Below are 16628 nucleotides of genomic sequence, written 5' to 3' on the forward strand. Positions count from 1 at the left end.
GCCCCTGGCTGGATTCTCATCTGAGATTGGACAGTGTGCTACTGAGCCCCGCCTGCGAGCGACCACGCGTTGGGCTGGCAGCCCAAAACCCCGGCGTGTAGGAACGTTCTACCTCTATAATTCTTTTCACATAACATTGTAGTTGCATAGCGTTATGTTTCTTTAATATCTAGATGTACATGAAACGATGCGAATACAATTTGTCAGAATGAGTATTCCTACAAGGATAACTGCTTGTTTCTGACACATTAACTACTCGCCCATAAAATGCAAAAACGTCCCGAAATTTTACATAAATAGCCTGCCTGTGAACTTTGAGACTACTTTTCCCTCCATTAACATAGAGGATAACGCTAAGCCCCTCTTACCTCTGCAGCTGCTGCACAGGGCTTGTCTGTCGGCCTAAGGTTAAGATAAAAGTTCTTTTCTTAGAAATGGGATTGAAAAATAGGTCCGAAAACTATTCGAGCCATCATTTTAACTGCCCCTCTTTTAATATTTACTGTAGTGATTCCCTTTCAAAATTTCGTAGCATTGAGAGAAATCCCTGAAAAATTCTCACGCTACTCGAGTGCCCTGCAAATTTGGGGCCAAGTCGTGGACATGCGTAGTTGCCTCCTGCTCCCTGGAGATTTGAGCGCTGCGGTGGGAAGGGGAGGAACAATACATTGAGCAAATGATTGATTTCTTAAGTGAACAAATCTAACCGTTAATAATAAATAATTATTTCCTAGCGTGTAGCAGATGGACTCAGGACCAATGGGTATAGCGTACTCGTGCTAGCAGTTGGAGACGGATCAGATTTCAATCTGACGTCAGCACCTAGTACATATACCCCTGCAGGAAGTGCAGCAGATCAGTATTTTCCGTCTCCAAAGCAGTTAGGAGCTATCTCACGCTCGCTGAGCGTTCTACCAAACAAATTAAAGAAATATCCTACCTGAAGACAAGCCCCGCACTCCTGCGGTGATACCCTCGGGTCCCTCCCCCAGTCGAGTTTCCCGAGGTGATTTCTGTGTCCCTCGGAGGTAAGAGCCTCGGTCCGGTGGCTGATTCGTAGCAGGGACCTAGCCCCCGAGTGAGAAGGGCTCGGGCGCGGCTTAGAGGCAGCCTCAGTCTGGAGCCGTTCGCGGCGAGGACTTAGCCCCCGAGCGAGACGAGTTCGGGCGCGGCTTAGAGGCGGCGGGCGCACATCCTCGAGCGCGGCGGTGAAGGTAATCACTCTCTCCCCCCGCAGCCGGAGACCGCCTGGGTCGCAACCAGGAAGCGCCGAAGACAAGGTAAGGCGTACATCCTTTACTTACTGGTCTCTGAGGATTGAGGATTAGCAGGGTCTGCCCACGTGGAGACCTTCCAAGGAGGTCGCCATCTTGCTTGCCTGCTCGCCGTCGCCATCTTGTCTTTGTTCGCCGCCCTCCGCCCGCTCGAGCGCTCAAATAAAGCTAAGCGCTCAAGTAACGGGCGCTTATATTAGGCGCCCGAAAATAGTTGGGCGCCCATTAAGCTAGGCGCCCAAGGATTGGGCGCGTATCATAGGCGGCCAAGGTTGGGCGCGTATTATAGGCGCCGATATTGCGCACATTAATAGGCGCACATCCTTAGGCGCACATTAGTAATTCTCCGCGCTTAAGCCTCGCGCACTCTACTAAGCGCACATCTACGGCTGGGAGTGCATCGGCGCAATGGATCACACAAGAACCCACGCGTCCACAGAAGCGGCACCTCCAGAGTCAGGCATAATGGCTCTAGGCCTCTGCTCTGCATGCAACCTCTGAGCCGCACAGAGCGAGGAAGCAGACGCCCTATGTGCCCAATGTGAAGAGGCCCTAGGAGCTCCAGCCCACGGCCAGTCTCACCCACGATTAAGTGCTAGCTCCTCAGGAAGCACCCCGGACCTAGCAGGCCTCAGTGAGACCATCCCTCAGACGGGGACCCCCAGAGATCTGGCACCCCTCAACTTAGAACCGGCCTCGCTCTCCTGGGTGGAATTATTCAAAGGGATCCACGCCTTTATCAGGATGCAGTCTGAGTACCGAGCAGACCCATAACCACCGGAAGACCCTCATGCCCCAGGACCCTCGAGGCCTAGGCACAGGCTCCCACCTCCCAGAAGCCCCAAATACGGGGAAACGGATTACTCCGAGGAAGAAGTCGAGCCCCTCGAGGAGGGAGAACTTCCCTCGGGGACAGAGCCGCATCGAACCATGAGACGCTTTTTCGCAAAGGAGGACCTTCCGGACCTGGTATCTCAGTGCCTCTCGGAGCTCGCTATCCCGGGCCAAGGCACCCCGGGGGAACCTAGAATGAATCCCCTGCTAGAGGGCCTCCGACAGACGGCCCACCACTTTCCCCTCCTACAGGCGGCGCAACAGCTAATCGACCTGGAGTGGAATGCGCCAGAGTCCTCATTCAAAGGGGGTCGAGCCTTATCCACCATGTACCCCCTGGACCCAGCGACCAAGGAGCTGTTAGTGTGCCCCAAAGTGGATGCCATAGTTTGCGCAGTCGCTAAGCGCACCACCATACCAGTGGAGGGAGGGGCGGCCCTCAAGGACGCACATGATCGGCGCCTGGAAGCCATACTGAAACAAGCCTTTGAGGTGGCAGCTATGTCCCTTCAAATTGCGACCTGCTGCACCGTGGTGACACGTTCCTGTTTATCTCAAGCCAGGAACAACACCCCGGGAGAAGACATGGAATCAGCTCTCTCCTTCCTCACGGATGCTGCCTCCGATCTGGTACGCACAGCAGCCAGGGGAGTGTCATCCTCAGTGGCAGCCAGGAGACAACTCTGGCTGCGAAATTGGTCGGCCGACGCCTCCTCCAAGACACGCCTTACAAGAATGCCCTTTAAAGGTTCCCTCCTGTTCGGCAGCGAACTGGAGAAATTGGCTAACAAATGGGGCGACTCTCCACTACCTCGTCTGCCAGAAGACAAGTCAAAGAGAAACCAGCGCCCTTTTCCCAGGCCATCCGGAGGCAGAAGCTCACAGCGCTTCAACCCTTACAGGAATACCTATCAAGCACCTCGTCCTCCGGCCAGAAACCAGTCCTTTCGGAACAGGCACAGCAAGAGGGGAACCGGCTCGGGTTCAGGTCCCAGCCGCACCGCACAATGAGAATCAGCCGACCCATCCAAGGGAAGAAGCCATAGGGGGCAGACTAACCCTTTTCTACTGCAGATGGGTCGAGATAACTTCGGACAACTTCGGGTCCTAGTCATCATCTGAGAAGGGTACTACCTAGACTTCCTTCGAACCCCTCCGGACAAGTTCGTGGAATCTCCCTGCCACGACCCCCGCGTAGCCTCCACTGCCGTCCCCGCAAAAGGACGGCAGTGGAGACTACGCTGACCAGACTCCTCACCCTACAGGCCATAACCCCAGTGCCTTCACGGGAGATAAATTCTGGACATTACTCCATTTACTTCATTGTACCCAAGAAAGAGGGCACCTTCAGGCCCATCCTGGACCTCAAGTCAGTCAACCAACACCTAATGGTCCCAAGATTTTGCATGGAAACCCTGCGGTGAGTCATACGTGCAATACATCCAGGAGAGTTCCTCACATCCCTGGACCTGTCAGAGGCCTACTTGCACATCCCAATCCATCAGGAACACCAGTGCTACTTACGCTTCAAGGTCCTGAACCAACACTTCCAATTCCGGGCACTACCCTTCGGGTTAGCCACCGCATCGCAGACCTTTACCAAGGTAACAGTAGTGGTAGCGGCGACACTCAGGAAGGAAGGAATCCTTGTCCATCCCTACCTGGACGATTGGCTGTTCAGGGCAAAGTCACCGGAGGAGAGCCACCGAGCAACCAACAGAGTCATAACTCTACTGGAAAGCCTAGGATGGGTAGTCAACACGAACAAGAGCTCCCTACAGCCATCGCAGTCACTGGAATACCTAGGAGTCCAATTCGACACCAAGGAGGACAAGGTCAGCCTGACCCCCACGAGGAGATCAAAACTTCGGAACCGACTCCAGACCCTGCTGAGCGCCACCTGGCCCATAGCTTGGGATTATCTACAAGTCCTTGGTCTAATGGCATCCACATTGGAAGTGGTACCATGGGCGCGAGCTCACATGAGACCTTTGCAATGCTCTCTCCTATCTCGGTGGAGTCCACGATCACAGAACTACACCGTACATCTACCTCTACTGACCAGAGTGCGGACCCAGCTATGGTGGTGGCTACAGTCCAACCACATGAGCCGGGGATCAAGAATATCCTCCCCAACCTGGACCCTGCTCACCACAGATGCCAGCCTAAGCGGATGGGGAGCACATTGCGAAGAGCTAACCGCCCAAGGGCGGTGGAACAAAGAAGAGTCGGGGTGGAACATCAACCGACTAGAGGTACGGGCAGTCAGGCTAGCCTGCCTGCGATTTGCCCACAAACTTCGAAACAAAGCGGTCAGAGTGATGTCAGACAACGCCACCACGGTGGCATACATCAACCGACAGGGCGGAACCACAAGCCAGCAGGTATCCTTAGAAATAGCCCCCTGATGTCCTGGGCGGAAGCAAATCTCCAGGACATCTCCGCCGTCCACATCGCCGGGAAAGACAACACCACAGCAGACTTCCTCAGCAGAGAAAGCCTAAACCCGGGAGAATGGAAGCTGTCCTCCACAGCCTTCAAGATGATAGTGGATCGGTGGGGGACTCCGGAAATGGACCTACTGGCGAATAGATCCAACACTCAAATACCCAGATACTTCAATCGCAGGCGAGACCCACAGTCACAAGGGATCGACGCCCTGGTACAGATCTGGCCACCGAGGACCCTGCTATACGCCTTCCCCCCCATGGCCCCTACTGGGCGCAATCATTCACAAGATTCCGCGACCCAGAGGTCTAGTCCTTCTGGTGGCCCCGGACTGGCTAAGAAGACGGCAGACATGAGAAGACTTCTGGCAGGGGATCCTCTACCCCTGCCTCCACACAGGGACCTACTACAACAAGGCCCCATTCTCCACGAGGATCCAGCTCAATTCTCTTACGGTCTGGCCATTGAGAGGGCCCGACTGAGGAAGAGGGGATACTCGGGGTCAGTAATAGATACCCTCCTCCGAGCGCGCAAGTTCTCAACATCTCTAACGTACGTAAGGATCTGGAGAGTATTTGAAGCCTGGTGCGAAGATCACAGCACCAAACCACATTCCGCTAAAGTTCCCATAATTTTGGAGTTCTTACAGAATGGACTTCAGAAGGGACTGTCCCTCAACTCAATCAAGGTTCAGGTGTCAGCCCTGTCATGCTACGGTCCCAGGAGCGAGGGCAACAGCATTGCCACGCACCCAGATGTTTCACACTTCCTCGTGAAGTGGCCCCCCTCTGAAGTGGCCAGTGCCCCTGTGGAACCTCAACCTAGTTTTGGAATTCCTAGCGGGATCAGCCTTCAGACCCCTCCGAGGCCTATCTCTCCGTCTACTAACCCTCAAGATGGTGTTCTTGCTGGCCATATGCTCGGCCCGCCGCATCTCAGAGCTACAAGCGCTGTCCTGCCGTGATCCATTCCTCAGAATCACCCCAGGGATCATCCATCTACGCACTGTTCCATCATTCCTACCCAAAGTAGTCTCTCACTTCCACCTCAACCAAACCATATCATTACCAACCATGGAAGGTTTGAAGAAGTCGGAAGAAGGTTGATCCCTGCGCCATCTCGACATCAGCAGATTACTATCCAGATACCTGGAAATGTCGGAACCAGTACGAAAGACGGACTATCTGTTCGTCCTTCACAGTGGGAAGAAGCAAGGGGAAGCGGCCTCACGGGCAACCATTGCCCGCTGGATCAAAGAAGTCATCAAGGCGGCCTATGTAGAAGCGGGAAAACTACCACCTCTACAGGTCAAGGCCCACTCTACCAGAGCTCAGGCGGTCTCCTGGGCAGAAACTAGATTACTGTCGCCTGCCGAGATCTGCAGAGCGGCAACTTGGTCCTCCATCCATACCTTCTCCAGATTCTACCGTCTGGATGTTCAGGCACGGGAGGACACAGCATTTGCAAGAGCTATCCTAATCGGACCTCGGGCAGCCTCCCACCCAGTTCGGGAGTAGCTTTTATACACCCCATTGGTCCTGAGTCCATCTGCTACACGCTAGGAAATGGAGAAATTACTTACCTGATAATTTCCTTTTCCTTAGTGTAGACAGATGGACTCAGCAGCCCACCCTCGGCTGCCGTTATACATGGTTGTTCATCAAATCAAGGTAAGCCATGTTTTTCCTTTACATAGAGCATCCACCCTGCCGGGTGTCGACGCTTTCCGGTTGAAGATACTGGCGGTCTCCAGCTATAGCCAATCAACCAGTTCAATTAATCAAAATGAATCAAATTTTAATGTTGCACCTAAATTATCAGAGTTAAACCCATTAAGTTAATCAATCACACATATATCCATACTGCTTTGCAAGGAAGAATACTGATCTGCTGCACTTCCTGCAGGGGTATATGTACTAGGTGCTGACGTCAGATTGAAATCTGATCCGTCTCCAACTGCTAGCACAAGTACACTATACCCATTGGTCCTGAGTCCATTTGTCTACACTAAGGAAAAGGAAATTATCAGGTAAGTAAGGAGCCCATAAAATCCCAGATAATGTGATGGTTGTAAAATTTCAAAATCCTGTGTACAAGTGATTTCTACCATCAATAAAAAAAAAAAAAAAAAAGACACAGCGGCTCTATTAAAACTATTGATTTAATATTTTTTGTTACGTCCACAGATACATGTGACAAAGTTCTACATTTTACAGAACTGCCTATATTCGAGAAGCTAAGGCTTATGGGGTATGAGGGCGTTTTCCCAAGATCACAGGTGAGTGTTCATCAGGCAGGGTGCCCAAATTGGAGAGCCAACATATGCAAATATCTCATGCATATTCTTTGTGAATATTCTGAAAATTTGAAAGGTTGTGAGGTCAGTAGGGCAGGTTTGGGAATTGCTGGCTTACTGGAAAACTGGGGGAAGAAAAATAACTTACTGTACAGCAGATATGTATACTTACGTGATCCTGTCCACGTGCCCAATATACCAACAATTATTATACAAGAACTGTACATATCACTAAAGGTTCTTAGCTGAAGAGAGTGTCACCTGATTATATGATGAGGCCGTGATGCCCACTGCCCAGAGCAGTATAATTATTAAAAATGGACCCCAGTCTTATTTTTTTTTTTTTAAATGAGTTTGATTTATTTGGGCATGATTTACTAAGCTTTTTTGTTTTGTTTTGTTCTTATAGACAGGCCGATACAGTAAAATTCGCGAGAGAGCGGGCAAGTGCCCGCTCTCCCGGCGCGCGCACAGGCCACTCTCCTGTGTGTGCGATTCACTAAAAAAAAATATTCAAATTAGGGCCCGTGGTTAAAAGAGGCGCTGGGGACAGTAGCGCCTCCCTAGTGCCTCTCTTTTGACAGGAGCGGCGGCTGTCAGCGAGTTTGACAGCTGACGCTCAATTTTGCCGGCGTCGGTTCTCAAACCTGCTGACAGCCACAGGTTCGGAAACCGGACGCCGGCAAAATTGAGCGTCCAGTTTTCAACCTGCGGGCCGATTTTTTTTTTTTAAACAATTTTTTAATTTAAAAATTATTTTTAACTTTTGGGACCTTACTGCTTTTATGTGCATGTTCCCGGTGCCTGCAGAAATTGGGTAGGTGCTAATTTCTGAAAGTAAAATGTGCGGCTTGGTTGCAATTTTACTTACTGAATTGTGCGGGTATAACTAATAGGGCCATCAACATGCATTTGCATGTTGCGGGCGCTATTAGTTTCGGGGGGTTTGGACACGCTATTACCCCTTACTGAATAAGAGGTAAAGCTAGCGTGTCCAAACGCGGGATAACAGTGCGCTCCACCGGAGCGCACTGTACTGTATCGGCCTGCTAGAATGGTAGAAAAGCCTTAGGACATCAGGCCCTTTGTGTATTTATTTTCAGTGCCGCAGTAGCAGCGAGTATCGATGGATGCTTGTTGACTTTGGTGTTTGTCTGTTTTGTAATATAGTGTAATCAACTTGTTCAAATGGAAACTCTCCTCATGGCCACAGAGGTGGACGTTCTGTGGCTGCTAACAAAATATAGCAGAGCTCTACCTGCACCCAGTGAGGCACAGCTTGGCCCGAGCACTGAGAAACACTAGAAATGTACACGGTCCACAAGGGGCATCCAGTAGTGTTCCCCTCTGGTTCTCTGTCACTTTGTGTAGATGAGGATATGAATGTCCGTACTTAATCTGACACCAGCTAGTGTCGTCGTCCCCCCCCAGCTCTTTTAACTGAGCTGTTTGCCCTGTTCTTACCACTGCCCTCCATGCCTGTGCCAAGCACGTTTCCATCCTGTTACAGTGCTGGCCTGCACCGTCTTTGTTGGCAGGCTCTTCCAAGCCTTGTCATCATCTTCCTTGTGTTCTCATACCCAGATCCCCTCCACCCCCCCCCCCATGACTTATCACCAAGCTTTTTAATAATCCAAACCACCACCAAAAACAAATGAGGCAGCTGTCGGGGGAGGGGGAAGCAGCTATCCCAAACTCGGTGGTGTATGGGTTATAGCCATGGCTACTCTGTCTTCTTGGAAACCTGATGCAGTTGTACTGCTGCTGTTAGCCCTCTACACCTGAGAGGCCGCAGAAGGAAAAGCTAAAGAACAGTCTGAGATATTGTTTCTGGTTAAAAATGAATTTGACATTTTCGTTTCTGATTAAATTATGTTCAGCTGCTTCCTGTTTCCCTCAATTTCTTTAACCATCTTTCTTCTCCTTTTATAAAAAAAAATGGGCCTAGGAAATACTCAAAGTGCCATAGTTACAGTATTGGGGCCCCTTTCCCAATGTTAAAAAAATGTTCCTTTTTTTCAGATATAAAATAATGAAGAACTGGGGAGTGATTGGTGGAATTGCAGTTGCTCTGGCAGCAGGTATATACGTCCTGTGGGGTCCCATCACTGACAGAAAGAAACGCAAAAAAGGTGAGAAGTATCTTTAGCAAAGTTTTCTAAATATCAGTATGTACATGGGGCCATAGCATAATGACTCGGGAGACTGATGTTTGAGGCTCTTGGCTATCAGAACCAGCAGTGTTTGGGGCAGGGGAATGATTGTGTTTGGTGACCCAACGGAGACCTCATGATGGGCATAGGAGAGTGGTGCTGAAGGATTCAGTGAAGGAGGAGCTTGTCTGTCCACCACTACCACTATGAGATTTGTGCTTGAAGTGGGTTGGAACAGAGATGAGGATTAAATAAACACGTGCACTAAATATGCCATGGATCAACAGGCTTAACTTCTGCATGTGAAAGCAATCACTACCCTAATCTTTAGTAAATGGTCTGTTGGGTCCAGTTCACATAAGGTGTTTCCACAAACGCAAGAACGAGAAACCATTAAATAGGCCAGCAAATGTAGCCAAAATGTTAGAAGACATCAAGCATCCTTAGTGGGGGGAATGTAAATCACAGTCAGATGTCAGGGTTGCTACCTCGCCCAGGTCAACCCAAACATGCTGACCCAGTCTTGGTTTTGCCCCGTGATGTGATTTGCCTGAAGAAAAGTAGGATTGCCGTTCCATGCATGCAATGAAGCCTGTTCAGTTTGACAGGGGTGAGTTGGCAACCAAATCTATAGTTTGATATTGCAGTGTATTCAAACCCTTTATAATGATAATATTCATGAAATCATAGAGCCCCTGTGCTGCACAAAAGAAATCCTATAGTTTTATGATTGCTTCCCCAGAAAAACTGAGTGAGTGGTGCAGCTCTACTTAAAATCATGTGTGGACATTGAATTCTTCTGCACATTTGCCTGATTGATTTGGCAGCTCTATACTTTACAGTGCCAGGTTTATAATTATACATTGAGAGTTAATATTTGTGTCATCATTGAATATGTGTGTGTATATAATGGTTATATCTGGTCTATGAATTTAATACAAATGCCATTTATGCAGCCACTCTCACTTTTTAAATATAGTTTGATGTGACAATTTTGCCTGTTTCTAAACCATCCTAATTAGAGATTACATTTTTTTTATTTCATTTTCATAGGCCTGGTGCCTGGCCTTCTAAATTTAGGGAACACCTGTTTTATGAATTCTTTGCTGCAAGGTTTGTCTGCTTGTCCATCTTTTATCAAGTGGCTGGAGGAGTTCACAGCACAATACAAGTCAGACCAGAATGGGGATGCCCAGCACCAGTACCTCTCCGTCAGTTTACTTCACATCCTGAAGGGTAAAATTGTTACTATTAAATTGCTTACAGATAAACAGTAAACTTTGGTGGTGAATTTAGCATTGTGTAGAGCTGATCTGTTCTAAATAGACTGCTAGATCCTTTATGCTCCCTCGATTTAGAACAATTCAATTGCCATTTGTAAATTTCCTGGAAGGCTTTGAGAACTGCACAGCCTAATTCTCCCTCCATTTCACTACTGGTCTCCTGCTCCTTTCCCCCACTCTCATGAAATACACTCCAAAGCAGTCCTCAGGAGTAGCGACTGATTGTCTGTCTGAAAGCATTCATCAAGATACAAAAATAATCAGATGCAGTTAGTGCTTATGGAGCCTGCTGATTTACGCTTGACATACATGATATATTGTAAAATGGAAAAAGGTAGAAGAAATAAAAAGAGAGCGTTTACCTGAGGAATCCTTATTAGTGTAGAATAATTTGTTTTACAATGTTTGCTATGCTTTAAGGGGGTAACTTGCAAACTGACCATTCTGGGACAAAATCCACGAGTCATTTTTATCCGTGCACTTTGCATCAGTTTACAAAAAGAAAGTTCAAACATGCTTTTACTTTTGAAGCTCACCCCCGGGTACATAGTACCATAGAAGTTTGCGCCTGCTTTTTGCGGGGACACTTTTTTTCACAGAGAATACTGTGCATTGGTTTAAAAAAAAAATGCAATCTGTGCATGCTTTTCCTCCCTTGTCCTAACTGTGTCCATGGGAGCATTTCTTCTAAATTTCACTAAAAGTTGCATGCGCTGTGGAACGGTGCATTGATGTTTAGCTACATTGACAGAGGTTGATTGTTAGGTACATAAATTGCCATTTAACCGAGGAAACAACTTGTGGAAATTGTCCTTTGAGAGCCACAGAAACAGAACTTTATTGCAGATACTTTGGAAAAGGTAGCTGGAATCTTTGTAGGCTGTGATGCCTTTTAAAGGAGCAATGCATGAACTTTTGAGACCTTGTGGGCCTCCTCTTCAGATGTGATACCTTTTTTTTTTTTTTGGTCTGTTCTTCAAAAGGGTTTCACAGTCTACAGATTTTTTCGGGACCGATACGGATTCTAGAATTCTACATCCGAGTGAATGTAGTTAAAATCCTCTTGTAGCTTACATTTTACATGGTTTACTGTACAATTTTAGATTGTTCCTTTCCCTCTTTTTGGCTAAGATCCAAACAGAGGTTTGAGCCATGAGCTAAGGATGGTCTCTTCTTGGTCTTTTGGCTAAGACTCGGAGCCTGTACAATAGTCAGGGGGTTTAATGACCCAATATTACTTCACCATGGCCAAAGCAGGAGGAGTAAACTCCCTGGTTGGGCAGCAAGCACGAGCTTGTTAAATCAGTGATGTCCCCTGCTCATTACTGATGAAAATCACATTTTAAGTTCCAATTTTTTTTTCCTTCCATGCTCCCTGCATTAAGGGTTAACTGCCTACTTGTGATCAGTTTGAAGTCTGCCAGAAGTAGAAAGTACTTTGCTTCTAAAGGTCCCTCAGTATTTGGTGCATGCAGTTGCTGAGTGCCTCCTAGTATATGTTCCCTGGGCTCGTGCAATTTTACAAACTTTACCATAAGCTATTAATATTATTTTAGCGTTATCCACTCAAGAAACCATGGAGGACGATGTCGTGGATGCCAGCGGTTTGTTGGACGTGTTACGGATGTACAGATGGCAGATCTCTTCGTTTGAAGAGCAGGTAATTCAACCAGAGGACCCTGAGAGGCTCCAGAGTCTGTGATTGCCTTTCTTCTCTGTGCCAAGATATTACAGAGGGCTTCCTGCTGTAGATGAAATAACAGCAAAAGTGCAGTTAGCATAGATTTCCTGCAATTCTGATGTGTCATTCAAGCTATGTCCTCTTTCACACATTAGTGTTTGCCTGGAGATTGTGTTACAGTGGCCGTCCTGATTCTCAAGTTTGTGTTGCACTATCTCAAGGTCCTTCACACCCAAAAACTTAAGACGAAGGGTGTGTTGAGTGGTGAACTGGAGCAATAGTCTATGAAAATTCAGCAGCATTTTCTATGCTTTAAATATAATTACAATTTAGTATATTACTACCCTTAGCATGGGAGTAACCTACATGATGAGGCAGTTACTACCATAAGCAGCTTCCTGGATGAACCATTTGTCTGTCATCATTACTATGTTGCCTAGAGCTCTGTACAGATACAAAAGCATTTTCTTTGTTTGCTGCATGGTTTTGTGGTTGAAATCCTACTTTCCTGTTTGCACCCCAGATCAGTCCAGACAAGTGGGTTTTGCATCCCTACCAGCAGATGGAAGGCAGAGAACAAAACTTTGAGGCACTGCTACATAAGCGAGAATGTCATTTCTCTGTCTCCAGCAGATGGTAGAGGTGCAAAGCTGCAGTTAAGAAGAAAGAAAGGGACAGAAGAAGAGAAGTTAGAAGATGCTTCATGAGGTATTAGGTTCCTTTGTCGGCCAACCCTCAGGTTGAGCCGGGGGGGGGGGGGGGGTGTTGGTAATCCCTGATCGGCTTTAGCCTGTAGCAGATCCAGGGGTCTGACAGCCAGGGGTCCTGGTTCCTTTTTATCCCCTGAAGGCTCCTTCCCAGAGGTGTTGCTAAAGCTAGGGAAATATTCCTTTTTTTGCTTGAATTTCTTCCTGTGTTGTGGCTAGTGGTTTTTTGTTTGTGTTTTATTTTTTTCTTTAAAAAAAAAAAAAAAGTTACATTTGTCATTTAGCAGTAACCACAGGGACTGTTCCTGGTTTGATCATCTGGGCAGGCCTGGGCTGGGGAAGGGAGCAACGTAGCTCCTCTGTTCGTGGCTTCGGGCTGCTCGGGGAGTCGGAGGCTGCGTTGGGCCGTGTTCCCCTCTTCTCCCGCGTGTCGTGATCATGCGGCTTCTATTCCTCTGCAGCAGGCCCAGAAATGTGGAGACAAGATGGCGCCGACAGTGGTTTTCCAGCGCGGGAAAGCTGGTCTGGCCAGTGGCCTGGCTCGGGGACAGCTGAATGCAGTGGCGCCATGCCGTGATTTGTTTCTGTAGGGGAAGGGACCTCCGAAGGGAACAAGGCTGGGAGGAGAGCCACAGGTTCTCAGGGCCCTGAAAGGATTAATACTGGGAGCCTAAACAGCCCATCAGGCAGGAGAAGGGCTACAGCTTGGAAGGTGATGGGACTCCCCTCCCCCATTGTCTCTGGCAGTTCCATCAGGGTGGGGGTGGGGATATAAGCTCTAGGCCAGATGAGGAGGATGAAGTGGAGTTTTCCTCAGATCTTTTCTTGCTTACACATAAGGCCTTTTTAACCAGGAAAAGCACTGGCTATAAACAGGGCATTTCTGTCAGCCATCTCGTCCTGCTGCAAAGAGGCCAAAGGGCTCCTTGGCCAGGAGGACAGAGGACCTCCTTCACTGGCTGGGCCTGGACCATCCTGAGGGGCCTGGCGGCTCAGGTAATTCGGACCTGGATGACCCAGCAGATCTCATGGTGGATGTCTATCAGGACAGGGATAAGGACATGGCTGGTCCAAGAAAGGTCCTGATAACGGAGGGAGATAACTCCTTACAGAACAGATGAACCACTCGCGGGTTGAGTCCCCTTATTTCCCAAGTTTGGAAGGAACTAGGTATTAGGGTGGTCTAGGAGGAGTTGGACAATGAAGGGATGGATTTGGTGTTGGTTGGACTCTGGGTTCCACCAAAAACCTTTCCCTAAAAGGATCAAGAAGCTGGTAAACCAGGAATGGGAATTCCCAGAGGTGAGCCCCAAGGTGGCTAGAGCCATAGCAAATATGTATCCCCTCATGGAAGATATCCTGCAGCTGCTGGTATTGCTGAAGGTGGATGCTTCGGACTCGACGGTCTCTAACAAGACGACCATTCTGGTTGTGGGTTGGGCAGCGTTAGGATGCACAGGACCGTAAGCTAGAGATTCATTGGGAAATGATGTTTGAAGTCTCGGCGCTGAGCCTGTGAGCGGTTATTCTTGGAAGTATGATGCAGAGGACCTGTTTATGCTGGGTCCAGAAGACTCAGGAGAAGTCTTCAGCAGACGCTGGTGTTTAATAGCCAGGCAACTCAGGTGGAGGCCAGGATTGCATATGAGGCTGACATGCTTTATGACTTGAGCTGGACTTCGGCCAGGAATATGGTTGCAGCCTCGGTGCAACATCTGCTGTGGTTGCAGAATTTGTCAGCTGATATGTGGTCCAAGTCTCAGCTCTGTAATCTTCCCTTTTAAAGGAAGGAAAATTGTTGCTCGGGGAAGACCTGAAACAATCGATGAAGGTTTTGGGGGAGTCTAAAGGGAATAAGCTGCCGGAGGATAAGATGACAGTCGGGAAGTCTTTTCTGCCTTGTTCTAGGTTTCGGGAGGTGCGGCAGTTTTCATCCCACTAAGGGTTCTGCTCTGTCTTCAGGGCAGAACCAGGGATCCGGTAGGCGGCAGTCCTTTTGAAGCACCCGTAGAATTCCCCGAGAGGGCTCCGACCAGGGGGCAGGTGGCGGTAAGGCTTCACAATGAAGCCAGGCTGGTCCATTCTCTCCAGATGGCGGTGGAAGGCCGTCTATCGCAATTTTACGAAGACTGAACCAAGATTACTTTGCACCAATGGGTCCTAGAGGTAATAAGGGATGGCTATGCTTTAGAATTTTTCTCCCCATCACGGAAGCTTTTGTGGTATCTCAGTGCAGTGTCCGAGGCAAGCAAGTAGCGATTCGGGACTCGTTGTGTCGCCTTCAGTTGCAGGCACGATAGTACCAGTGATGGCCAGGGAGAGCGGTCATGGGAGGTACTCGATTTACTGTGTCGTGCCAAAAAAGGAAGGAGGCGAGTTCCTGTTTTTCCATATGGAAACGTAGTGGATGGTGATAGCAGCAGTTAGTTGAGTGGAATTTTTTACCTCAGACTGTACTTTGTATATTTTTTCATGTAAAACTTGAATAATGAACGCATAATTTTAACTGTGTACAGGGAGAGAGTAGGAGGCGGGGTGCAAGGGTATTAGATTTGCCTAGGGCACCTAATACTCTTTATTTATTTAAGACTTTTTTTATACCGATATTAGTAGTGACATCATATCGGTTTACAGTAGAACTACAGATTGGAAATTACAATAAACAAGCATCAGGGAAGGGATTACATAGGAACAGAGATACAGCAAAGAGTTGGAGATACAAGCGCAACAGGCTGGTTGCAGGAATACGCAAAACCAGAAAACAGTGAAACAGTGTAACATAACTTTATACATAGGTTCAGGTTACATGCTGGCGCAGCAAAGGGGTATGGGAGTATGGAGTTGCTATGGAGGGTCTGCTTGTTTGAAGAGCCAGGTCTTTTTAGGTTAGTTCTGAATTCGGAGGTTTGAAGGTAGTGAATTCCAGTGTGTAGGCCCAGCAATAGAAAGGGCTCGGTCCCTCGTGGATGCAAGGTGTGCCTTCTTTAGGGAAGGCACGTGGAGGGTCCCTTTATTAGAAGCTCTGGTGGGGCGGTTAGAGCGCGTGTGACGGAGTGGCTCATCAAGCCAGTTTGAGTTGTGAGTGTAAATGGCTTTGTGGATCGTAGTGAGAGTTTTATAGAGGATACGAGAGGGGATCGGGAGCCAGTGAAGGTCTTTAAGGATGGGAGTGATATGGTCATATTTACGGGCATTGGATATGGTCCTAGCTACCACATTCTGAAGCATTTGAAGTGATTTTATAGTGGAGTGGGGGAGGCCTAGGAAGAGGGAGTTACAATAGTCCATTTTAGATGAGAGGGTGGCTTGGATGACGGTGCGGAAATCACTGACATGGAGTAATGGTTTTAATTTTTTCATCACATTAAGCTTATAGAAACCTTCCTTGAGGATTGTGTTGATGTGTTTTTTTTAGGTTCAGTTGCTGGTCAATTTGAACTCCAAGGTTTCGAACACAATGTTGTGCGGGAAAGGCGCTATATGCCGGGTCGTTTGCAAGGGCGGGTTTGGGGGGTAGGTGTTGAGAAATGAGGAGCAGTTCCATTTTAGAGGGGTTTAAAGCAAGGTGGAGATTAGAGAGGAGGGTGTTAATGGCAGCAAGGCAGTTCCCCCAGAATTTTAGGGCATCAGATAAAAGAATCAATAATGGGTATGATGATTTGAACGTCAGCATATAGGTAGAATTTGAGGCCAAGGTCAGATAGGAGCTGACAGAGGGGAGTAAGGTAGACATTGAAAAGGGTGGACGAGAGGGCGGAACCTTGAGGAACTCCTTGGGAGAGGGCGTAAAGGGTGGATTCAGTATTGCCTACTTTGACTGAGAATTGTCTGTTAGATAGATATGATGTGAACCACTGGAGAGCAGAGCCAGAGAGGCCAATGTCGGATAGGCGGGAGAGGAGGTGATTGTGGCTTATAGTATCGAAAGCGGCAGAAATGTCCAGTAGAGCAA

The 16628-nt window shown here is 48.2% G+C and overlaps 1 protein-coding gene across 2 annotated transcripts in view; it reads left to right on the plus strand.

The window, feature by feature from the left end:
* The window catches only part of USP30 (ubiquitin specific peptidase 30), a 36546-nt gene that overhangs the window by 417 nt on the left and 19501 nt on the right, over nt 1–16628 (plus strand). The window contains exons 1-5 of one of the 2 annotated variants that reach the window (XM_029619331.1): nt 78–97; nt 6743–6834; nt 8875–8984; nt 10059–10241; nt 11845–11948. In XM_029619331.1, coding sequence (XP_029475191.1) covers nt 6809–6834; nt 8875–8984; nt 10059–10241; nt 11845–11948 — 423 coding nt within the window. In that variant the 5' untranslated portion in view covers nt 78–97; nt 6743–6808. Of the gene's footprint in view, nt 1–77; nt 98–6742; nt 6835–8874; nt 8985–10058; nt 10242–11844; nt 11949–16628 lie in introns of those variants that run through there. The other variant, XM_029619330.1, reaches the window with a different exon arrangement.

Source organism: Rhinatrema bivittatum, chromosome 11 (genome assembly GCF_901001135.1).
Source record: "Rhinatrema bivittatum chromosome 11, aRhiBiv1.1, whole genome shotgun sequence".
In the NCBI taxonomy this organism is placed as follows: Eukaryota; Metazoa; Chordata; class Amphibia; order Gymnophiona; family Rhinatrematidae; genus Rhinatrema; species Rhinatrema bivittatum.